The sequence below is a fragment of the Notolabrus celidotus genome, chromosome 17, assembly GCF_009762535.1.
Source record: "Notolabrus celidotus isolate fNotCel1 chromosome 17, fNotCel1.pri, whole genome shotgun sequence".
NCBI lineage: Eukaryota > Metazoa > Chordata > Actinopteri > Labriformes > Labridae > Notolabrus > Notolabrus celidotus.
Genome location: NC_048288.1, coordinates 21,572,093 through 21,597,520, shown reverse-complemented (window position 1 = coordinate 21,597,520; position 25,428 = coordinate 21,572,093). Strand labels below are relative to the sequence as shown.

The following is a 25,428-nucleotide window of genomic DNA, read 5'->3' as shown; positions in this document are numbered from 1 at the left end:
AATACAGGCACTTTGATTTCTAAGAACTTTAACATTAGATGTGGGACGACCAGATACGAGTTGCAGTTGTTATCACTGACTCCTTATGTAATATTATCAATTAAGAGCACACATGGGAGATCACGGTGGATCAATAAAGAAGAGCTCAACTGAATGCAGTATTAGAGTGCATTATCTGTTTAATGCTAAAATAGATACTGTGAAGTAATGACTTACAGTGAGATATTTGGATCAATAGTGCAGAACCCTAATAAACCCAATTTCATTCTGTTTTAGAGGAATAGTGGAATCATAAGTGAAAAATTATAGGATCATCAAAGTTCTTTAGGCTGACTGTTGAAGGTTAACTTTAAAATGGTTGCTATTTCAGGTTCCATAGCTTACTCTAAGAATGCAAAAAATCCCTTCTTCTTTTAGAAAAGTGCAATAAGTGAAAATATGGTTTCGTTGACTGTTTAGACATACAGCTTATAGTGGCACATGAACATGCTAGCAGCAAAGTACCTAGCTACTTTAAGGAGTAGGATAACAACAGTTTCCCTACCTTCATATGAAGTACAACTAAAGAAGCAATGATTTAAATGAGTTTCAAAGAAGTAGTGATGTCATGACAACACTGACATATTAAAGTAGTTATTGCCAACATGCTAGCAAACAGTAGCCTATTTACACATCTAGTAGAGAACAAAATCAAAATCAAAATCTAATAGTTTGACAAGTTGCAGCTGTCAGTTTGGCTCTGTTGTACTCTCCTCAAACGTATAGAGAAATATAAGAGTGCTTACTAGCAAATGCATGCTCCTCAATGTTAAATAACTTGTTGCTAACTTCATGTATTAGCTACTCTATGTTCCTGTATGTTCATCTACTTGTTGCTAACCTTTTGTACTACATGGAGCGCCGCCTGCAAGCTAGTTCAGGCAGACAACTCGAGCCGCGCTCATCACACTGACACGTCACCACCTCTCCATCAGCTGATCTCAACATCCTCATTCGGCGGTCTATTTTAACGGCAAGTCTCCCTGTCTCTGCCTCTGCTTGCAGTGCTCCTGCTGTTCTGCTCAGTTCTGTGTGAAGTGCGTCCCCACCTCCTCCCCGGCTCCTTTCTCATTGCTCCTAAGGTCTGCATTTAAATAATCTACGAGGAGTAATGAAGTTCGGAGCCCACACGCCAAACACAATACTGTATGCTGCAATAAACTTATTAAGTAAACGTGAGTTGTCTGACTGAACTACTTTTATGCTCGTCTATGTCCAATAGCTTGTATCTAGCTTGTGTTTTGACATAACAATGCTTATTACATTATATTATATAATTACCTTGCTATACTATATTATGTTATCTTACATTATTATTGTTTTCTACAACATACATTCATATCGTATAACATATTATGTAACATTGTATATATCTAAATTGTATTCTATCTTTATTTATCTATTTTTACTTATTTTATATTAATAATTGGAACTTTTTCTTGATTGTACTTTTGTCTGGGTTGCTGCAACAACTGATTTCCCCCCCAGGGGATCAGTAAAGTAATATCATATCTTGTAAGCCTCATGTACCATTTGGCTTGATTGGAGTGGAATCTCAATTCTGATTGGTCAATGACACAACCAGCCTGTCATATTAGCTTTCTAGGACTGCTGTAGCCAACCCTATAAGGAATATTATATTAGAAAATCTTTATTGTCCCCAAGGAGCAATTTGGTTTGCAACAGCAGTCCTACACACAGCCTATACACTCAAGCAATACACATAATGACAAACACAAGTTAGCACATTAATTTAAACACATCTCCATACAACTCCCGTGGATGACATCATCTTTCCTACACATTAGACCAAAGGTACCACAATCTGATGTAGAATGGCAAGGTCAGCTGTTTAAAAACCCAACAGCTGAGGGCACAAATGATCTTAGATATCGGTTTGATCTGGCCCTCCTAGTATATGTGAACCTCCTCCCTGTTGGCAAGTCTAAACTCTGAACAAAGGGGGTAGTGAGGGTCTTCAAGGATGGCCTTTGCCTTCTGAGTGGCTCTGCCTTGATAAAGATGGCCAAGATCATTTAGACAATATAACCCAGCCTGTTTTTGTTAAAAGTGCTGAGGTTACCAAACCAAGAGTTCATTGTAAAGGTAAAAAATGTAGTCCTGTTACAAGTGATACAAGTGGACTATGAAATTAAAAAAATTAAATAAAGATAACCATGTAAATGATTAGGTTCCTGAGCACACAATGACTGTGAAAAAACAACTTAGCAAAATAAGCATAATGTAGCTATGGAGAGAGGGTTGTCATCACTGTAATGGGATATTACGCCTCCGATTCATGCCTCTCAAGCAAATCCATCTCCTAACCATGAAATATCTGACAATGTTCAAGAAGGAAGGTGTTAAGGATATAATTATTGAGAGAAGGTCAGAAAAGATGCAGCTAGGCAAAACATAGCTCATCACCATAACATGTACATACATGAGACACCCTTGGAGACACTTGTGCATGCAAAGAGTGAGATTTATTCTAATAAGGTTCATTAGTGGTGTTAGACTTTGACTGAATAATATTCTCATCTTTGAATCTATTTATTTCCATGCCAACATTCAATGTTTATAATGCTTTTATCTGTGACAGTTTGCCTAACCTGAATTCAGTTATGTTCTGCATCCATCATTCAGTGCAACAAATGTATTGGCTATGTAGCAGAAAGAATGAATAATAAAATACAAGGGACATAAAGAACACTCTGTACATGATCACGGGGTGAAGTGGTTACCAATATTAGACATGACGAGCCACATATCAAAACATTATAGTTTCTCCCCTTGTGAGTAGATCTGGCTGTACAGATAAGTCATAAATAATAACCCTTTGCTGGTGAAGTAAAAGGCTATTGGCATTTAATAAAAGCAAGGCTTGTCTGTTTGAACAAAAAAAACAGGGGGGTGGACTTTAGGATTTACACCTAACCAGCCTCTTGCTTTGTGCACAATTTACAGCCCCATCGTTTATGTTTTAATATGATAATATCAGCATTACTCATTGCTCATGGAAGCAGAAGATGGATGGAAGCTAAGGGACAAAATGCCAAGATGACACTGACCTGTCTCATCCACTTTGACATGGTAACACACACGTTAATAATGATAATGATAAATCTTATTTCTATAGTGCTTTTCAGAAAACTCAGAGACACTTTACAAATAACACACATTAAAATACGTTAAAGTCCATCAGACTCTATGTGAGCTTGTAACTCTGGTCAACGTGTCTTTTAACTGTGTCTTATTTAACACACACTCACAACAAGGTCTAAACATAAGACAGGGGGCGCTACTGTGGCCTAGCGGTCTAAGCAGCACACATACGGAGGCTACAGTCCTTGTTACAGAGGTCACCGGTTTCCACTCCCAGCCCGCAACCATTTCCTGCATGTCTTCCCCCGCTCTCTACTCCCCACATTTCCTGTCTCTCTTCAAAAAGGGCCCCCCAAAAATAAATAAATACAATAAAACATAAGACTGAAAGACTTGAGCAACAAGCCACAAAATGTGATTGCACTGCCATGGAAATATTAAAAAGTATCTTACCTAAGTCTAATATTCAGACTCCTATGAGCTCTGTTTTGGTCTCCACCACTAGATTTTGCCACCTAAGAACAAACAAATCTGTATGTGCATTCTGTTTGAACAATATGCGCAGATTTTTCAGATAACGGTCAACCAGGAGACCAAAACAATGGGCTAAAAGATGCTAAAAGACTGGCCAGAACAAAGAAATTAACTTAGAATTCTTTGTAGATATATCTTGCATTACTATATAAGTAGCTTTTCCAAAGGTGGTCATACACAATGACAATCAAACTGAGTGTTACATACTCATAAACAAGATTCAGACATTCTAAAAGAAATCAATGAGGTAAGACAACAGCCATGAAATTTCATCAGTGAATGAGGATGTAGGAATAATGATCAGACATTTAAAATTCAAGTAGATCTATTGGGTAAAAAAAATCTTCTTTGCAATTCAAGCTGACCATCTAACTCAAACAAGTTAAATAAAACACCCTGGCCTTGATGCTCCATCAGGCAAGAGAGCTAAAAAAAAAAAAAAAAAAAAGTTGAAGGCCACAGGTTGTATAGCCCAATTGAGTAAATCAATAAAGAATGTGGAACTCTTGTTTTACAGGCAGGCAGCAAGAGCATCATCCAATATTGGATAAATAATAGCTGTTGTTAAAATGCCATAGTTTGTTCCTGCAGCTGAAATACCTGTATGTCACCAAATGCCAGGTGGACAGTGTTTTATCAACTGCTCCAAGCCAAGATATTCAGCTGTATCACATTCATCACTACGATGCAGGCAACGCTCTATAGCAGACATAAATAAAACCCATAGCTTGTGGCCCTGACGGTGCTCCATATTCAGTGCAGGAAAATGTATCATAAGCACTATTTTAATGATTCTGTTATTCTGTTATGAAGCCCATCCTGGGTGCTTTACTGTCTTCCCCTTCTATCAGTATTCAAAACAAGTTTGTGGCGGCCTGTTTATGTGTGGTGATATTTCAAAATGTCAAGGTCTGAACTTGTCGCGTCTGTGTAGTGAGATGTTATTAATGGTTGTTGTACCAGGCACAGTCAGGCAACCCAGACTGAAGGATAGGTCATCAATGGCCAAGACCTCAGAGGCTTCACTGTCTGCTGGAAGATGACCCCGAATTACCACCTGGTAGACACACAGAGGACATTTAAGAGATCTTTCAGTCACATTTCTTTGTTACCTGTGAACACAATTTGTTTGTATTTGGGTAGGGTATCCAGTTTGAATGTGCTGAAATGCATTTGCAAGTGCAAGTTTCTACTTGTGTGATAGGATAATTACTGACCCTTCTCGGAAAATGAGAGGAGTTTCTAGCATTTTTATCATAGACTGTATAAATAATGGACGTAGTATCAGTGACATCACCCATCTGTTCTTGAGTGCTGTTTCAAAGCCAATCGACGGCAGCAGCCACATTGGAAATGCGGAACTAAACCAGGCATAGTGTGACGTAAAGAGGCAGGGTTTGAGGCTCCTAGACAACAGCTATGTGTTCCCGTCCGGGAGTCAAGTCAGTCATGTCCTTATTTGGGCAAAAACTCGTAATCTTAATATCTTCTGAACCGTTGCAATAGAAAATTCACCCCCCATACAGTGTGTGCCGGTAGGAATTAGCTACGTAAAACCAAGCCGTTTTTTGAACCAGGCTGTAAACACGTTTTTTAATGCTGTAAAGATTGTCTTTTTCCCATTCATGTCTATGTGGTTTCCTGTGTTTCTGCAGCCAGCCTCAAGCGGATTCTCGATGAATTGCAGTTTACAACACTTCCGCATGGGCTTCATGGTTTGAGACCGGCTGCTGCTTGGTTTTATGGTTATTCTGTACGAGACTACACGTATGTAGACTTAATGATGCTTTGACCTTTTGCTAATGTCAGCACGGTTACATATGGCCAATAGATTAGTTATGTAAGTTAGATCAAAGTGGGAATATTCTGAGTTGGAGATAGACCAAACAAGGCTGTTTGAGGGAGACCTTTCCACAGTTTATATGTGGCAAGGTAAGAGTCTGGCAGCCATGGGAGTGTCCAAAAGTTGTGTAAAACGAAAATGTAACATCCCTCTGATTCTCATGCTAGCTGTAGATGCTGTGCTGACTTTGTTGATAGTAGGCTTGGTGAAAGTCAGCCTAATCTTAATGATATGATTATCGTAAACATAATAATGATTTGGTTGAAGTTAAGCATCTTCTCCCTCTATGTATGGTGTGTTAGCATGCTAACATTGCCCAAGCTGTTTTTTCAGGTAGCTTACACAGCTAAAAAGATGATTTTTACCCCCCAGAAAATAGCACTTTCTGGATTATAAAAGGTAACATATTAATTCATTTGCAGAATATTAAATTTGTTAATCAAATTCCATGATTATCCATCCAGAAGTTTTAAGGATTGGTCATTTACGGACAGACTACATCCGAGAGAAAATATGTTAGCTTGATAGCAGGTTATCTAAAACCTCCAATTCTCTGTCACAGTGGTGATATCAAAGCTGCACTGAACAAAGTCCACAGAGCAGCTTTATCTACACCAAGTGAGTTACATAAAACACCTATGACTCATTGAATCAAAGGAGGGATTGTGCTATCCTGTAAGATGAAAATGCACCACAATCTTCCTTGTTCATTCATGTTAGCTTCTATTTCTTTCAACCCCAAACTGGATTTCAAAGTCCCTGAGATGAAACTGAGTGTACATAACTGATACATAACTACATAGAATTTCAGAGCCAAAGCAATGTGTTTATCTGATCCAGACAATGTACCCTTGCAGATACAAAAAAACAGCCTTTTTTTATCTAGAGTCACTTCGTTATTGTCAGTACAAAAAAAAATGTTTTTTTGCGAACAGACCTATTTTCCGTTTTTGTCCTGCAAGCTTCAGGCTAACTTTTTATATGTGCATGTAATATTTTATGAGCAATAATCCAAATGAAACTGTCCAAGATAAGTGTTTTGTGCAGCACAATTAGAGAAAAACCTTAAACCTGAAAATAACTCATGCAAGTGCAGATTGTTAAACAGACTGGCCGATTGAAACCAACAAAAATCACCGGGCTGATTAAAAACCAATTTAACTTGACTGCCTTTAAAACAGGAAGCAGATTAATAGAGGGGAAAGTGTTTGTTGGCAGAGAGTTGACCTCTCTTTAGCCTCAGCGGTGGTTCAGACATGTTATGAAACTGAGCTGGTTGTAGTCGGTGACAGATGGTGGAGGCAAAGAAGAGGAGAAGGGTGACACGCTGACATTGTCTGAGGATGAGGGAAGGACACAAACAGCAGGTTTCATAGGACTCCAGATGGCCTTTGAGGGGTCTAGTTGGGTCAGTACCCCCCTCACTGCACAAATGCAACTCCTGTTGTGCAAGGCATTTCTGATGTGATGACTTCATCAGTTTCAAAGAACTTCACTTTGTGTCTTAATAAGATAGTTCAACTCAACTTTTAATAATAGTATCAACACATATGACATACTATAATATTTTAATAGATGTGGTGTACATTTCAACACAAGTATTTATCTAAACTTTCAGCAAATAGGGAGTTATATTTATTTAAAGCTGCTGTTGGTAGTCGTGATATAAACATCAGTTCGGAGAGAGATTTCGAATGTCAACACTACCCCTCCCCTCTCTGCTCCCGTAACCCCGCCCACAAAAGATTGTCGTGCACGTTCTATGAGGAAGTAGTGGCTTCCCAGCTAATCAGGGCAACATAGTAGGGGCCACCAGTTGACCAATCAGGACAGAAGGTCAGGGAGTAGCTCTGATTGGTCCGTGATAACTGGAAAGAGGGGAATAATAACATTGCTTGATACAAAGGCATTAGAAAACACAGATTTCGCCATAATCTCAAATGACTTCATTTACACATGAGTAATGATGGGTATTATGACCTTTTCTCCAAACCCAGCAGAAAAAAAGTACAATTTTTACCCCATTCCTACCAACAGCAGCTTTAACTATCCACTCTCCTGTTAGCTCTGTTTTGGTCTCCACCATCTCCCAAGGTGAACAATCACTGTTTTCCCCATGTTGTCCCTTATTTTGATTGTTTTCAGTTAATTTTGAATTTAAAAAAGGAATTTCTGTAGTGTCATGTCAGGAAAATATTAGTGTATATATCACATTATGTTGTATCTGGAATAAGCATGCTAAATATCAATGTTTGTCAGTGTTACTGTCAAGAGCCGAAAAAACTGCAAAACTCAATTTTGCTTCCTTGGCATCTTTGTTTTTATTACTGTGTCACTTTTCCTGAAAGCCTGCTCTGTATATTCAACATCATAGGGATTTTGGAGCATAACATTGACAGACATTGTAAAGTTTTTTTTAACAAATCTTGTTTAATGACACAAAAGACTCAGATTGCAAGCAAGAGTAGAGCTAAAAGGAGTTTTTCTACTTTTGAGCGAATACATTTTGGGTCATAGGGCTATAGATGTAGAGGTGGATTATGTGCATCACATGTAGCAGACCCTAATATAACACTAAACATGTCAGGTATATAATTTTAATCGAGTGTTATAAAATTGAACAGCAACAAGAATCTCCATTATAATAAATTGTGAATGTTACTGACCTGTAAAGTGTGATTGCTTTTAAGCTTTATCACTGTCCACAGCCATATTCCCTTCTGATGCTCTGCAGAGAGTTTCCAAACCTCTGTGCTCTGCTCCAGAGTTTCAGTTTGAACCAGGACTTGAAGATCTCCATGCTGTGCCCCAGTGTAATAGTAGAAACTCATCTATAAGGTGAAAATACAAGAACGATTTCAGCAGTTGTCACTGAGAGGTTGTTGTTCATGGTTTTCTCTGAGGGTTTTGTTACCTGACAGGTGTGGCTGGGCAGGAAGAAGGGGCTCTTCAGGTCTGCTGTGGTTCTGTTCCCTCTGACAGGTACGAGGGACAAGAAATGTGCTAAAGGACAGAGGGAGGAAGAAGTATAGCAGAGAGTGCATGGAAAAATAGGAATAAAACAGATATGGCGAAGGCTGTGAATTCAAAGTGGATTTACATTACGTCCCATGTAGCAGATGTCAGAAGCACCTACCTGAAGTGCTGTTGGTGTGGTCATGTTTAAGTCCCTGCACCTCAGTTGTTCTGAACCATCCAGGTCCGTCCTCACAGCTTTGGATCAGGTCACAGAATCCTTCCTCAAAGTCACACCTCTTATATCCTGAGCCTTCAACAGAAAACAGTTTTCACTTGAGCCAATTTGTGTTCTGCCTTGAAAATATATCACCGCCAGCAGACAGATTTTTATCTCTTTGATTTTTTGTTGTTTTAAGCCCTTTATCTTTTGTTGTACAATGTTTGTTTCATTTCCTTTTATCCATTGGTGGTTTTTAGCCTTTTTCTGTTTTTTTTTCTTTTTATAATGTTTCATTTCTTTTATCTTTTGTGGTCTCAACCTTTTCATATTGTTTTATTTCCTGTATTACTCACTTTTCTCTCTTTTCTTTTATTATCTATCTCTTTGTAAAGCACTTTTTAACTCCGTTTTCAAAAGGACTATATAAATTAAGTTGTAATAATACTAATCTGTTTATTGGAATAAAGTAACTGTTTATCAACTCAGATACTGAAGAACAAAGTGTCTTTTTATATTTTTAGTAGATATTCTTATTTGGCAAATGTGCAACAAGGGACTAAATCAAATCAATCCAATAATACAATTTTGTTCCATCAAAACAACAGATAAAAGCTGATTTCATTTAAATTTAAAGACTGTAAACATTCCCACACAGAAGTGGGGATATGCTATCAGACATTAAATGCATAAAAGTAAACCATCGCAGGCAAAATGGCGTCACCTGTGTGGATGTTTTTCATTGTTTCAGAGAACGATTACATGATTGCAACTTGCAAAACATGTACTGCAAGTATTCCAAGAGGAGGGAAATAATCCTCAAGTGTTAACAGAACAAATCTTTCTCCGCAAGCTGAGGAAAGCTAGAGCCCCTGCCCCGATCATGCACACCCTCTACAGAGGCACCATTAAGAGCATTTTCACCAGCAACTTCACTTCGTGTGGAATCAGGAGCATGTTGTTATCAGTTATTGTATTGGCTCCAAAAACTCAATATATTCATCCCAAGTGAAATGTTTTCAACTCATTTTTATTTTTATCATGTTTATTAAAATTTGTTCAACCATATCTCTGAAAGAGTAATAGAACTCAAGTGAACCAACTACAGGGCCTATTGAAATAATATCCTGTGGAAATTAAACCCCTTCATTAATATCAAGAAATAAAGGCTGCTGATAGCAAACAGAGTAATATGTGGATGTGGGTTAAATGCTTTCTATTGATCCACCATGCATTAAATAGAGGTGCTTAAGCCAGTAACAATCCCCTTGAAGTGTTACTTTCACTTGCACATGTACACAACTAAGGGGCAGCATTGTAAAACACCTGTAATAAAAGAAACATGAGCTGGATCCTTTTTTGATTCTGTCTCATTTTAAGTCTTCCTCTCTTACTGTCTTACATTCCTTTCACACGGTCATATTTACATAACTATCCTGAATATTTTTCTGTTCTACTCACAGTCTCTTTCGTTGCTACCATCTCCACAGTTGTCTTTAAAGTCCCACTCTCGGTCCTCGGGAAAACATAATTCCTGAGAGCAGGTAAACTCCTGAGGTAAACAGGCCCCGACTGAAACAGGCTGAAGCACCAGAAAGAGGGCCAGCAGCAGCCCCACTGAGCCCAGCACGAACGTCATCAGCCTTGTGGTTGTTATTCCTTTAAAAACCTTCTCTCCTCCGAATGAAGCATTTTGTTGTTGTAGTATTTAAAGAAGAGCTCCGGTTGATGTAGAGCATTTCTTCAAAATGACTGATCCTGTACATGTGTTTGAGCTGTTAGCATGTCATAAAAGGTAATAAATGGTGTTTATGGCTGTTACTCAACAACGCCACTTTGCTGGATCATGTGTGCCTTTGTTTGACATGGAGCCAGGCCAATGTGGGCTGAAAAGAAACGTGCCTATATTGAGTTGTATAAAGTTTGTGGGCTAAGCATAAGACTTCTGATTAGCCTATTGACAAAGGGGAAGAGTATTCAATAATAGTTCAATAGTAGTAATAGTAATTCAATAGTAGTTGAATTACATCCAGCATTAGCTTTCTTATTATTTGACTACATCAGTATAGACATAGAGGTCTCAGATGTTACTTTTATTTGCTGTTTTTGTGTGTATGTGCTTAAATTGCAACTAAAACTACAAATTATTTTGAGTGAGAAGAATGACTATGTTTCCATTGTATCATTGCTTCTCTACTTTTATTAACCCTCCTTCACCATCCTTTCATCCTGACTGCTGTGACAGCATGTGCATAAGTATTGATTATTGCTACTTATTAACAAATGTTTGGAGAGGTTGTTGCTGTCTATTTTAGATTTCAGAGGCTATAAGACAAATCACATATAGAGAAATAACCAAAATGGGACTGACAAATAGTCATTGTATGAAAATCGTATGCCCCTATATCCCTTACACTTTGTCTTGAGTTTTTTAATATGAGTACATTTCTCCTGGTAGCTTAAGATTACCAGACTAGATTCTTCCACTAGGCTTGCTTTGCTGTGGTTTAACCTCTCCAAATTAAAGCTACTGTAAGCTTGTAAATCTATGCTGTGTGAGGAGTAATGTATGGGAAGTAGGGAGTAAAGAGCAGTAGCAAATTGGAATTCTGACAGGGTGAGACAGGACAGGCAGGACTCCTTTTTGCGGGTTGATTTAATAAGACGTATGTTATCAGACTACCCTTACTGTCCTTTCAGTTGACGAGGCTCAACCATCATCGTTTCGGGCTAAGTCCAATCAGGACTAATTATTTAACACAGCCTGACGACAGGTAAGAAAGCTGGATAATAAAGTATAGCTTTCCCAACACTTGAATTGAAAAGGCATAGCCACAGTACAGTACAAGCTCTAAGAGCCTGTAATAGGGATGCCAACTTTCCCGTATTAACCTGGACATCCCGTATATTGGGCTAAATTGGTTTGTTTCATACGGGACCTCAATTGTCCCGTATATTGACTATTAACTCTTGTAAATACAGCAGACTGCACTCTACAGATCCTACATCAGCTAAAACAGCTGTGGCAGATCATGTGCCAATCACACTGCCTGTCATCCAATCACAGGCCCCCTCACGCGCATCAGTTTTATACAGTGCAAATGTGACTGCAAAAAAAAAAAAAAGGGGGGGGGGGGGGGGGGGGAACAAAGTTAAGGTAATGTGTAGTGTTGTCCGGTTTGGAAAACCTGCAATAAAGAAAAGACTATGCAGTTACAACAAACAATGGAAAGCAAAGAAGTCGGGTTATGCCTGTCAGCGGTGACTCAACGAAAGCTCAAATTTATTCATATGAGGTTACATAATGATACATTAAGGATTAAAGGGAATGTGGCATGGCTGTGGGATGACGGGAACACTAATGCATCAACTATGGCATTGCCCAGAGATCCAAAGGTTCTGGACTGATGTTAAAGATTTTTTGTGCAAAATATTTGATGTCAATATATCATTATGTCCTACAGTGGCCCTACTGGGAAACAAGATAGATGGAATAACATCCAGAGAATTACAACACTTGATCACGTTAGCATTTCTATCTGTAAAACGGACAATTTTAATGAATTGGAAGGTAAGAAAGGCAAAATGTTTTGATATAGACAGCTGGCTTAAAGATTATTTAGAACTGATATCTATTGAGCAAGCAGCATCAGCACTTGTAGATCCAGGCAGTGGCCACAGAGGCTCTTTGAATTTTATTTTATCAGTGATGGATAAAAGACCTTGATGGCTCCTATTGATACTTGACCTGAGTTTTAAACCCCATGAATTCTTGAATGAACATGAATGTATACATTTTATTTATTTATTTATTTTTCAATTTTCTTTATCTATACACTGAACAATATTTACGCTCCACCCCTTGCTCCCATGTCTTGTCCTGTTGTAGGTTATCAAGTTTATTTGTTTGTATGTATATTTGTTTGTTTGTTTAGACCTTGTCCAGTCAGAGTTGTGTTGTTGTATTATAATTTTGTGTAATAAAAAAAAAAAAAGGATTAAAGGGAATGTACACACTTTCTGCATTTCCAGTTGAATCAGAATCAGAATATGCACTGAATTCACACATCATGCTCACACCACCATGGCACCGTGCACCTGTCCCTTATTTAGTAGTGAGAAAGTTGGCAACCCTAGGCTGTATATACGCTTTCAGCTAAATGCTAACACCAACATGCTAACATGCTCACAATGACATTGCTTATATTTTCCTTTTTAGCATATTCATGCTAATTGCATAAAGGCTAAGCGTTAAACACAGTATGCATAATAGTCTGCCAACACTCCAATCTGTATGCTCCAATCTGCTGATCTAATAAATAATTGTTTAGATGTTTTATTCAAAACTAGCTAACTGTAAGCTGGCTGTTAACACATCAACCTAATGGTGGCTCTAAAGGACAGTAAGAGGAGACCTTAAGTTATAGGGTTAATCCTATGATTAAAAACCTATGCATCAAAGTACAAAACACTTACTCCCAAAACGGTTAAGGTATTTCAGTTTTGATCTAAGTATTAGACCAAATGACATTCCGTCCCTACATGCTACTTTCATGTCTCAAAAAACCACATGTATTAAAGCTTGAGCACAAAGGGGTTTAAATATCTTTCTCCAGCAAAATGTAATTCATTGCAACTCTCCATCAATGCAGGGGGGAACTGGGAGGAACAAACAAGAAATACATTCACTCTTACTGATTACATGTTGTTGGATCGAACATATATCGATGGCAATAAAAGCATAGCTTGGCTGTATGTCCTGTTATGAGTGGATCATTAACTGTGTCCAACAGCCCTTAGCTACCCTTTTACAGTGAGACATAATTTTATTTTAGACAAATCAATAAAGACAGGCTCTTAAAACAGACGAGAAGCAAGCCAGTACAAGAGCTGGTGTAGTTCAAATTAAATTAACCTTGAGAGAAAAGGCAAGCTCCATTGCTCCAAGGGGGACGGGAAACTAAGGGAACAAGGAAAAGATCACGTTCTGACCTCTTTGGCATCGTAGTGAGAATGTATGGAGTGCTGCAGGCAATGCTGGGAAAGTGACACATATATTGTCAAAGGCTGAAGCGTGAAGAGTGCCCTGTTATTGTTGTAAATACAAAAACCTCAATCAACCCCTTCAGTGTCTGGAGGCAAAAGTCGCTGGAATGGAAATTTTAGGTCAAGATAATAACAGACTAATCATGTTTTTCTTTTGTTTCCACATGAAAGAAAGGTGGGAGAGCAGACAGAAGCAGCATGATCAATTATGGTGACTCATGTCTACAATTAGCGGATACGAACAACAATTGTTGTAGCTAACAGGGTGGCACGAAGCTGGATGACCTTTGAAAATAATCATTTTTATACATTAACACAGAAATTCTGATGTTAAATTTCAGCCAAGCATGGATTTCCCCGATTTTGAAGAACTGAAAGTCATCTGGAAAATCTATCCTGAACTGTAAAGTGGGTGAGAAGGTCAGATCAAAACAGTAAATTGTGAAAACATTCTTCAGTCATGTGATTCCAGCTATCGTTAGCACTGCCCATTAACATAGCCGGCATTTTAACCTTGGGTACTTGCGTACACGCGGTTTTGGCGCACAAATTAAGCGAGCGAATGATAATATTCGTGCCTGGTGTGAACACATTACACAGCGGCACCAGTTATGTCTTTTCAAATGGCTTTTTTGAAATAATTAGAATGGTTGTAGGGGAATGAATCTGTTAGTGTGTGGTGTCCTGTGTTGGTCTAATCTTTTCTCTCCTTACACTATGAAAACTAAATAGTCAAAGCTGTAAAGCAAAGCCATCATTGAGTTTTTCTGCCTCATCATTGTCAGTCTCTTGTCCATTTATCAGCAGTGGCAATTCTAGACCAATTTTACTTGGGGGGCTAGGCTGGGGCCAAGGGTGTTGTCAGAGGGACACATTCAACCCTGACAAAAGAGACTGAGAAGGGTGAAGACCGGCTGAGAACAAACTGGCAAAACACCAGTGCATCCCTATATACTAGACATATATACTACTGTGTACTATATCAAAATGCAGACTGACAGCAGCTGTATTGGCGCGATACCAAAGCTTTTTTTATTGTATAATATTTGTTTGGTGTGGAGGGGGGGGCCACAGGGGGGTCCAGGTTCAGTTATGCAGGGGCACTGGCCCCTGTTGGCCCCTCCCCAGACCTGCCACTGTTTATCAGTCTTCAGACACTGCTGCATCCCACACTGTGTTCTGTCAAGAGTTTCCCTTATGCTTCATTTTCACTGTTTGCAGATTCCTCTGATGTAGCTCACAGTTTTTGTGTCTTTCTCCTCCCCTCTCTGCTTTTTTTGTCTATTTTCGTTCAAACTGACTAGACTTCTTTCAGTGGATTGATGTGATTACAGATACATCAATACAGTACAGTACACTGGAGTCTACGATAAGAGCCCTATCAGCAACAGTCTGTTGTTCATGGTAACAGTCTGTTATCGAGAAATAACACACCCTTACTTTGGAATATTGGAATATTAACTAATCCATTTATTTATTATTAGTTTATTTGACAGGGGGCATTCAAAACTAAAACTGTCAATCCAGAGTTAGCTATAAGCTAATTTTCATCTGTGGTCCCTGGGCAGGAAGATGTAAACAAATGTACAATCCAAATGATACAAAACATACTAGGATTTAAAACAATACATAGGCTACTCAACATAGTCCATCACTAATAACAACACATTTAAAATAACATTTCATTGTCTCTAGTTTGATGCATTCAGATGATCACATGATTGCTTTTCCTTGAGCCATAATTTCAGTTTACTTTCAAAGATTATTATTAATTAAGATTAAGCATTCAACACAGCAGTGTTATAATTTGACTTAACCATTTTGAGACTACTAACCACTAATAAAGCTTAACTCCTGTTGTTTCCATGGTTATGAAAGGTGACTGTGGTTTTTGTTTCATTTTGTTTCATTTGGAGGTTAATTTCAGCAGCCACATTAAGACAATTACAAAGTCAGCCTACTATCACCTTAAGAATATATCAAGGATTAAAGGACTTATGTCTCAGCAGGATGCAGAAAAACTCATCCATGCATTTATCTTTAGCAGACTAGACTACTGTAACGGGGTCTTTACAGGACTCCCTAAAAAGTCCATCAGACGGCTGCAGCTCATACAGAATGCTGCTGCTCCAGTCCTAACAAGGACCAAAAAAGTAGATCACATCACTCCAGTTCTTAGATCCCTACACTGGCTTCCTGTCTGTCAGAGAGTAGACTTTAAAATCCTGCTGATGGTTTATAAAGCACTGAATGGTTTAGGCCCAAAATACATTGCTGATCTGCTACTACTTTATGAACCACCTCGACCTCTGAGGTCATCAGGTACTGGTCTGCTTTCAGTCCCGAGAGTCAGAACGAAACATGGTGAAGCAGCGTTTAGTCATTATGCACCACATATCTGGAACACACTCCCTGAAAGCTGCAGGTCTGCTCCAACTCTCACCTCTTTTAAATCAAAGATTAAGACTTTTTTATTTGCCACTGCCTTCCTATCTTAGATTATTTTAACTCACTTTAAATTAAAATTTTAACGTAATTTTTAATATATTTCTAATTTTCCTTTTCTTTTCTGTTTTATCATATTTGTCATTTTAATTTGTGTTCTTTTATGCCTGTCTGAATGTATCCAATGCTTTTAATGTGTTAATGTAAAGCACATTGAGTTGCCCTCGTGTATGAAATGCGCTATACAAATAAAGCTGCCTTGCCTTGCCTAGTGATGTTGGTACATCTTTCTCTAGTTTGTCTAATTAGATTAGAATAGTTATGTTCCAGTTTCACTCCATTAATGCATATGTGATGGTATTAAAGTAACACTTAAAATATATCAGTAGATTTATATATATGGATAAAGGTGAATATTAAACTGCTAATGTAAATAAAAGGTTGTATTAAACCTTTTTTTTTTTTGCTAGAAGAAGCTTGGCAATACGATTACTCAGAAACCACAGCAAGAGCTCATCGTGGTATTAATGGACACTGTTAAAAAAGTACTTAGAAGTGTAAAGTTTTATTTCACATTATTACCCAGCTGTGTTAAATACACGACTCCAATTGGTCAAGAGCCCAGAATAACATTGATTGATTAATTCTCCATCACAAAAGTGCCTATTTCAGAGACAACAGCCAGTTAAACTGGAAAGACAGTTTAGATGCCCAATGACAGTCACCCGTTTTGACTAATTACTGAAGAATCACAAAAGGGCTGTTCCTCAAGGTTCCATTTTAGATCCGGTATTCTTCACTGTTTATATTAACAAAAATTGTTTCCATGTTGTCAAACTGTCATGCACAGACTGTGGTCACTGTCTGGGACTGACGTTGAACTAGGATTTCAAAGATGCTCCGGAAAATGATTTACCTACTATGCAAACAATATTTGCATCTGATGAAGAACCATGAAGACAAGTGACAATGATTAGTGAGCTATCCATGTGACATGAGGAGAAGTCTGAGTGGGTTTAGGTCCAAAGTTACACTGTAGCATAAACAGAGAGCAGACTAAGATGGACAGATTTCTTCTACTAATCATCACTGCATCAGGCAAGTATTTCATACGATTTATACATGCAATAATTACACAGAGGTTATGTATTTTTAGTTAAATTAGTAATTCATTGATGTACAGTCTATGCAAACTGAATATGATTTATTATTTTTATTATTTTATCACATTTTAGGATTTATTTACCATGCCTATACATTTTGCAGATGATACAAATGTATTTTGTTCTGGTAAAAAATGTAAAAGAACATTGTGTGGTTTTAAAAGAGAGCTCAAAATTCTCCAAACCTGGTTTGATTTAATAAATTATCTCTTAATATCAAGAAAACTAAACCCATGTTTTTCAGGCATCAAAAGGAAACTAATGGAGATGTTGTGTTAAAAATATCTGTAAGGTTAACTCTGAAAGAGTTTCTGAAACTAGATTCCTTTGAGTGGTGATTCATCATAATTTTACTTGGAAACAAAATTTTGACTGGTGTTGTAGTTGAGTCACTAAAGTCCGAGTTTAGTATCAAGTCCTCAGTGTTTGAGTCAAAGTGCCGGGTGAGTCAACAGAGAAGAGTCCTCATAACTTCAGTCTGAGTCTGAGTGGAGTCCTCATTATTAACATTATTATCTATTACAAGGAGGACGACTGTTTGACTCCAAACTATCGACTGTCTGAACCTGGACTGACTGTTTGAGCTTAAAATAAATGAATACATTTACTAAAATAACACATCTGAGTACACTGGAACACAATAATACAAGTCTAATCTATTTAGTATGCATGTCTGTCACTACAGGAGCGTTCGCTGCCTCTCCACGTCGGTACTATTTTTATTATGACCCCAAGACCAGGACTGAAGCCTTACAGTACTGCAGAGAAAAGCACACAGACCTGGCCACCATCCACAGCATGGAGGATGTGAACACTCTGAGGAGCATGGCAGATTCAAGCAAAATGGACTTCTCTGAAAACGTGAGCTAACTATTGTTGTTTTTAATTGTTAAAAAAAGTCAGCTTTAAATCTGTACTTAAGTCGTTGCTTTGAATGCTACTTTAAACTTCACCAGAGAGACCCTGTGGAGGGTTCCATGTCCAGTCTGCTTGAAAAGCATCTTAAATGAGTTTGTTAATGACATATATTGTACCGTGTGATGTGCAGAGAGCCTGGATCGGTCTGTATGATGACGTTGACAGCTGGAGATGGTCACTGTCAGACCCAAGTTTCTATGACCCTGGAGAGACCGAGTTCAGACAGTGGTGGGCTGGAGAACCCAATAATGCAGCCAGTAAAGAGCACTGTGCAATGGTAGACTTCAATGGAGGGTGGAACGATGTAGACTGTGTGACAGCCTCAAAGTCAATCTGCAGTAATGTCACAGGTGAGCACATGAACTACTGTAGTAAGGTTCTTTTCCCATATCTCTAAGCATTCACTTCACTGGGAAATAAGCAACTTTACAAGTTCTTGGGAAGATAATCTGTTAGCCAATAACTTCAATAATTACCTCCTAGAAAAAAAAGTTCCACACCAGCACAGCTAAATGTTGGGGAAATGTGTTCGGTCAACAAATTTGTTTTATGCTACTGAATCATATCGTATCATATCACATGGTGACAGAACATATCATATAACTTATTTTATCTTAACAAGACATATCATATCGTGTCGTATCGTATCATATATTGTAACATATTGTCTTGTATTCTATCTTAAATATAGTAATATTGTATCGTGACAGGACATATTGTGTATTATTGTATCATATTGTAACGGAATGTATTGTATCATGACAGAACGAATCGTATAGTATTATATCATATCGTAATGATACTATCTTAACTGATCTTATCATATCATATTGTATCTTTTTCTATCTTAACAGAATGTATCGTATCGTACCATATAATGTAAGAACGGAAAATATCATATTGTGTCGTTTCGTCAGTGGTGGACAAAGTACACAGCTTCATTACGTCAAGTATAGATCCACTTGGTCAAATATTGCTCCAATACAAGTGAAATTTGCTCTGTCAAATTATTACTTGAATTAAAGTACTGAAGTACTTGCTTTTAAAAATACTTAATTATTCAAAGTACTTTTTAAAATATCTCAAAACATTGTATTTTCATAAAGCATGAGTGCAGTCAAGAATACATAGGAGGTTGGACAGTGAATGTTAGTATGTTTGAGCAGAGTGGGAAACAGGGAGAACATTTCAAACTATACATATCATTCTTCATTTCAAAAACCTCTAACACGGGCTGAAGATATGGCCATGGGTGCTCAGGTGGAGAATTATAGCAATCATTACCACCTCTATATGACCTGCCTGATCTGAGTGAAATTTGCTCTGTGTTTGCTCCACGTTCAACCGTGGAGACGCACGATATACAGGTACGTCTAAACCACTGAGACAAACAGAACTACACAAACACATTTTACTGTCTTAAGGATCAGATTTCAGAAAAGAGAAGGAAATTCATGAGCTGACTTCAAAGCAAACGTAGTGAGTAACTAGAGCACTGATAGAAATGTAGTGGAGTAAAAAGTACAATAATTGTCTTCTGAATGTAGTGGAGTAAAAGTAATAAGTTTCACCAAAAAATAATACTCAAGTAAAGTACAGATACTCAAAAAATGTACTTAATTACAGTACTCAAATAAATTTACTCTGTTACAGTCCACCACTGCGTATCGTATCGTATTGTAAAGCAACATATTGTAACGTATCATGTCATATATTAACGGTACGTATCATTTAGAATCATATCGTATCTTCTTCTATCCTAACAGAACATATCATATCGTATCATATCACATTTTTACAGAGCGTATTATATTGTATCCTATCTTATTGTATTGCACCCTAATCTATCTTATCATATCTTAACAGAACATATCGTGTCCTATCATAATGTAGAGCAACATATCGAATCATACTGGTTCATGTCATGTGTGATCGTATTTTAACGTACCATATTGTATCGGGTGGATTCATATTGTATCGTAATGTATCATATTGTGCCGTGTCAAGTCATATAGTAACGTATCTTATAGTATCTTGTCAAATTGTACTTGGTCGTTTCATTTAGTATCATATTGTATTATGTTGTATTGTATAATATAATGCATGCCACAGATGCAGCATGCATGTCAAACCTTGTATTTTGATACCTCACTGCTGTCTCATTTCAGGTCCTAATGTGACATTTGTCTTCATACCCACTGCCATGACATGGACTGAAGCCCAGAGCTACTGCAGAGAACACTACACCGACCTGGCCAGTGTGAGGAACTGGGCAGAGAACCAGAAGATAAAGGAGAAGGTTCCTTATGGACTAGGAGTCTGGATGGGTCTTTCCAGAGAGTCCTGGAAGTGGTCAGATGGGAGTAACTCCTCCTTTAGGCACTGGATACCAGATGAACCTAATAACTTGGCGGGAGAGGAGCCCTGTGTGGCTGCAAACTTTAACAGAGCTGGTGAATGGGAGGATTGGGCCTGCGACTACAAGAAAGCTTTCATCTGCTACAGTCAAGGTGATACCTTAACAGTATCTGTCTTTGAATTAAGTCTACACTCCTGTGATCAATCTTCCAACTTAAAATTGTTTCACCAAATGTGCAACAGATGATGCAAGTTCACACTGAACCGTGAAATAGAAGAAAACCTGTAACAATATGAACCTCTTCTTTTTCTGTCTCTCACAGGGATAACAAAGCAAGTGTTCAGACTGAGTGTGCAGAAGGAGAACCCCTCTCTGGACCTCGACGACTCTGCTGTGATGGAAGACATCTTAAAGCAGGTGAATCATGTTTGCCCTTTCTGATTTAATGCAAAAACAAACAAATTACTCTGAAGGGCATATTTAAATAAGAGAATGCATACATCACTGATTCCTTTTAGGTAAATTCAAATTACAGCAGCACAAGAAAGAGTCTGAACAGGAAAGAAACACAGAGCGCTATTTGAAATGTTAAATACAGCAGATTTAAAACATGTTCGATGTTGTTTTGTAGGTGTATTTTAATACAAAGATCACTTCATGATATGCAGGAGGATAATTTATGATGAGTGGGTTTTTACAGCAGATAGCAAAGCCCTGTTTTTCCCTGCTGATCCATCAGACGGTTTTGCAGAACTTCCTTGAGACTAGCCTAAAGTCCACAGCCTCCCCAAACCTCCTTCCACTCCCGGGTTTTGCTTACACAAACAGTGAAGCCACAGCCCTCCGAGCCGCATGATACCTGCCTGCTGCTTCCAGCGATCCCTGGGCAAGCCTAGCCCCAAAGGCCTCCTTCTTTGGCCTGACAGCTTCCTTCACAGTCGGTTTCCATCAGCAGTTTTTAAGGTTGCCATTACAACAACCTTCTGGTCAGCATATCTAGTAGCTGCTTCCACAATGGAGGCTCAGAAATGGCCCATTCAAATTCAGTGTCCTCAACCCTCGAGGGTGCCCAAGAAAATGGATGATTTTACTTTCCTAAGCAGTAACTGACGACTTATGGCTATGTGCCATCCAATGCACCAGAAAAATGTTTGGAAGTTATCATCAGTTTACAAAAGAAGAAATGAAGAAAAACCACACAAAAACATTCTTAAGGAAAATAAATGTTGGTCTTCATTTGTAAAGAAAAGCATAATGCTACATAAACAGAGTCTCCAGACGAGGAGAGCATCAAACGGAACAAATCTGTATCTGATTTCTGGGATTTTTGTTTCTCAGCTCAAACAGAAGCTGAAGGACGAGGGGCTGGATGAAAACATCAAACTGAGCTGGAGGAAACAGCCAGACGGAAACGTCTTCCACAAGGTGGCGACTGAGGAGGAGAAGGACGAGCGTTGTTTTAATTAGGAGAAAATGCAGCTCTTTCTCTATATCCTTGTGTTATGGGTTGAACTATAGCTGCAATTATAAGTGAAGTTAGGACTGTTTGTTGACATCTAATTTCTTTAGTCAGTTTCAAATCAAATCTCTTAAAATTTTTGAGCTTATCCTTTTGGAATGCAGGAAGATTTCTTACATTTAGAGATAGTTATTATCTGATTCTTTAAGTCGGTTTTTGATTTAAAAAAGGAAATATTTGCTGGTTTCAGCTCAGTCATTGTAACAGGTATCTTTAATAGTTTTTTCTGACATTTTATAGAAACTATATTTTAAGACAAGTTAAGATAAATGAGATTAGTTTACATAAGACAAGGTAAGATGTTTTAAAAGATATAACAACATGCTTTCATATGAGATTATACAGGAGGCAACAAAAAAGTGTGTGTCGTTACAAAGTGTGTAAAATAAACAAAGTATGATAAAACAATGTTACTGAGGTTATTAGTCATGAGCTTACCGACAGACTGAGACTCCTTTGCATCTGAAAGAGTCACCTGAGGTGTGTTGGTTATTTGGTCAGGATGCCTCCCTTCAGAGGTGTTCCAGGTGTGTCTACGTGTGAGGAGGATTCAGTGTAGACCCAGAACTCACTGGAGGGAATATTTGAGAGGGATATCTGGGTTGACTTGGACAGATGATTGATATCTGCAGACCCCTGGCAAGTCAAACATTAGTTAAAAAAACTGCACTAGATAAACAGGACACCAACACAAGACAACACTGAGTACCACAGAGCAGTAAGTGCTTATCTTGTGAGTACAACAACACCAACAACATCATAGTATCACCCTGTCATATGTTTTGCCACAAATGCCCATTTCAGAACTCACCACTGCACTTTATACTCCGTGAAATACACTGGTACATGCTCATATAAAAAACTCTCCTTGGACTGTCTCCTCCGTATCTATGTAGCCTGTTACAACCTGCACCTTCCACTTACAACACACGCTCAGCCGACCTGATCCTGCTGAAAATCCCCAAAACACATTCAGTCATCATTTCAGTCTGCTGTGCCCACGTACCAGAACAGTTTACAGGAAACTTTAAAACTGGTCCACTACATCTCAAAATCAGCCTTCAGGAACTCTCTCATGGACACTCTTAAACACACCTGCACCTGCTTTTAATCCTTTTAATCCTGGACTCCTGCTGACACTGTTTGTTGCTTGCTCTGTTCTGTCCTGTCATGTTTAACTTGTCTTTTAAGTTTTTACCCTTGTGTTTGTTTCATTACTGTTATCCCTTTACCCCTCAAAAGGCTGCGCCTTTTGCCAGGTCGTCACTGTAAACAAGAATTTGTTCTTAATGACCTACCTGGTTAAATAAAGGTTAAATAAAAAATTTTTAGAAAACTGTTACCATGGACAGGGAAGAGCATTTGCACTGTGTAGCATAAAGTGTGGTGACTAACTACAACAAGAAATGATATTTTTTTAACAAAGCCTAGCTCGTTTTGAGCTAATTGAAATTGTAGCAATTTAATTTAATAGTTTTACAGACATTTCACTCAAAACTGTAACATGAAGCTAACAGTAGCCTTAAAGATAGTGAAGTGGCAGATCTCTTGATTCAGTTTAAAATGTCACTTGGTTAGTTGGAGCTACTCTTTAGTTCTGACATGTGTCCACTGTCATTCATAAAAAAAAAGAATCAATTTACTCACAGGTCCGCAGTTCAATCTCAGTTTATTCCATGAGGGTTTTCCAATTTCTTCCACAAAAACAACTCAAACACAGGCACAAAATGGGTCACGGTCAAAAAACATTAGTCGTGACGATCCAACTAACCCAAACAAAAGAAAGTTTACACACACCTGTGCCTCCTGCCTCATATAATTGCTGGCCCCGCCCATAACCAAAATCCAGCAGGTAAATTCCAACTTAAGTTAAAATGGCTTCTACAGATAGAGTTAGTTAGTCACCAAAACGAGAGGATTCATTCTCTGGGAAGTGTGAATTTTCACAACAAACAGTAAAGTAGTCTGGACCCAAGAATGAAACCAACAAACAGTCTGCTCTCTCTTTTCATTCATTCATTCATTCATTCATTCACTCATTGAGAGCCAAGCAGCCAGCTAAACACGCACTTCAGATAGAAAAAAAAGTAATTGCATGTACGCATCTCTTCTATCTTACAGCTTGTGAATTCTAAAAAACTCTTGTGATTTAATTCACCTTCATGAGCACAACTGAGGTCGAACCAGAGCAGCACTTTAAGTGACTTAAATAAGATGAATTTATCGGTCGGGGCAGCCGGGGCTGATGTGACCAGAACATCCATTTATCAAAGATTTGAACTAATCTGTTTCACACACACAGCTTTGTACATATTAGACCAAAGATGTGATTAAATGCTGTTCCCATTTGTAGCCAGACTGATTGTCTTTGACCTCAAATATTTGCCGTGTTGATGTTTCATCCAAGCAATGATGAGTGGGAGGCTACATTCACATACATTGCACGTAAACTGCAATGAAAAAACAGGGGGGAAATCTTATTTCGGAAGAATACAGAGAGATTGTGCTGAATATACAAAGCTCTACCTGGTGTTATTTTTTAATGCAGAACATAAAGAAATCATGTTATGCTTGCTGGTGTAGCAAAGACTTGCAGACAAAAAAAGTAAAATAATCAATGAAATGTCTGAAATGTCAACGACTCCACATTCACATTCATTTATTTATATTCAGTGTCAGCAGGAGAGCTGCTGACTGGTCTATGCATGAGTTACATTTTTAGGCTATGTGGCTGTGGAACAGAAAGACCCCAAGTCTCCTCATCATTTATCTTCATAATCACTTTTACCTACTCCTGCGTCTTGTGACAGTCTGTTAGTTAGAACATATTGACAGTGAATAACATTTGCATCGCATTTTTAATGAAGCCAATCTGCATTCACAGTCCAACTCAAGCTGTAGCGATGTGCAGCACCTGCTAATTTTCCTCCAACCTAAATCAAGTGATGAACAGCTGAGTGAGCTCATCATAACAGCTGGGGTTTAATCTTAGCAGCGTACCTGTAAGAGACGCTTCACTCAGCACCTCCAATCAACACAGCATGAAAAGAAAGAGCCTGCTGAGCCTTGCAACATGGGATAGTGCTCAAAAGTGGTCGACAAATGAGCGAAAGAAGACTGAGATGAAGTAGTTACTGAGAACACTTACCCTGCCACCTGGTAAAACCTCAGAGCCACACAAATACCAAAATGCATACATATGTAAAAGGTAAGTCACAAGAAAATAAGCTTTAGTATAGGCAGTGTGTCATCAGTTAGGCTTTTAATCTGAAGCTTCTGCTT

At 38.3% G+C, this 25,428-nt stretch overlaps 1 protein-coding gene across 1 annotated transcript in view; it reads right to left on the bottom strand.

Moving 5' to 3' along the window:
* Positions 1–22,696, bottom strand: part of malrd1 (MAM and LDL receptor class A domain containing 1) — a gene marked incomplete at its 5' end in the record, with an annotated part of 96,469 nt that extends 73,773 nt beyond the window's left edge. The window contains 5 exons of the mRNA XM_034706968.1: positions 4,639–4,735; positions 8,188–8,352; positions 8,436–8,524; positions 8,658–8,789; positions 22,585–22,696. Of these exons, the coding sequence (XP_034562859.1) occupies positions 4,639–4,735; positions 8,188–8,352; positions 8,436–8,524; positions 8,658–8,789; positions 22,585–22,696 (595 nt within the window). The remainder of the gene's footprint in view (positions 1–4,638; positions 4,736–8,187; positions 8,353–8,435; positions 8,525–8,657; positions 8,790–22,584) is intronic.
* Between the last annotated feature and the right edge of the window lie 2,732 nt (positions 22,697–25,428).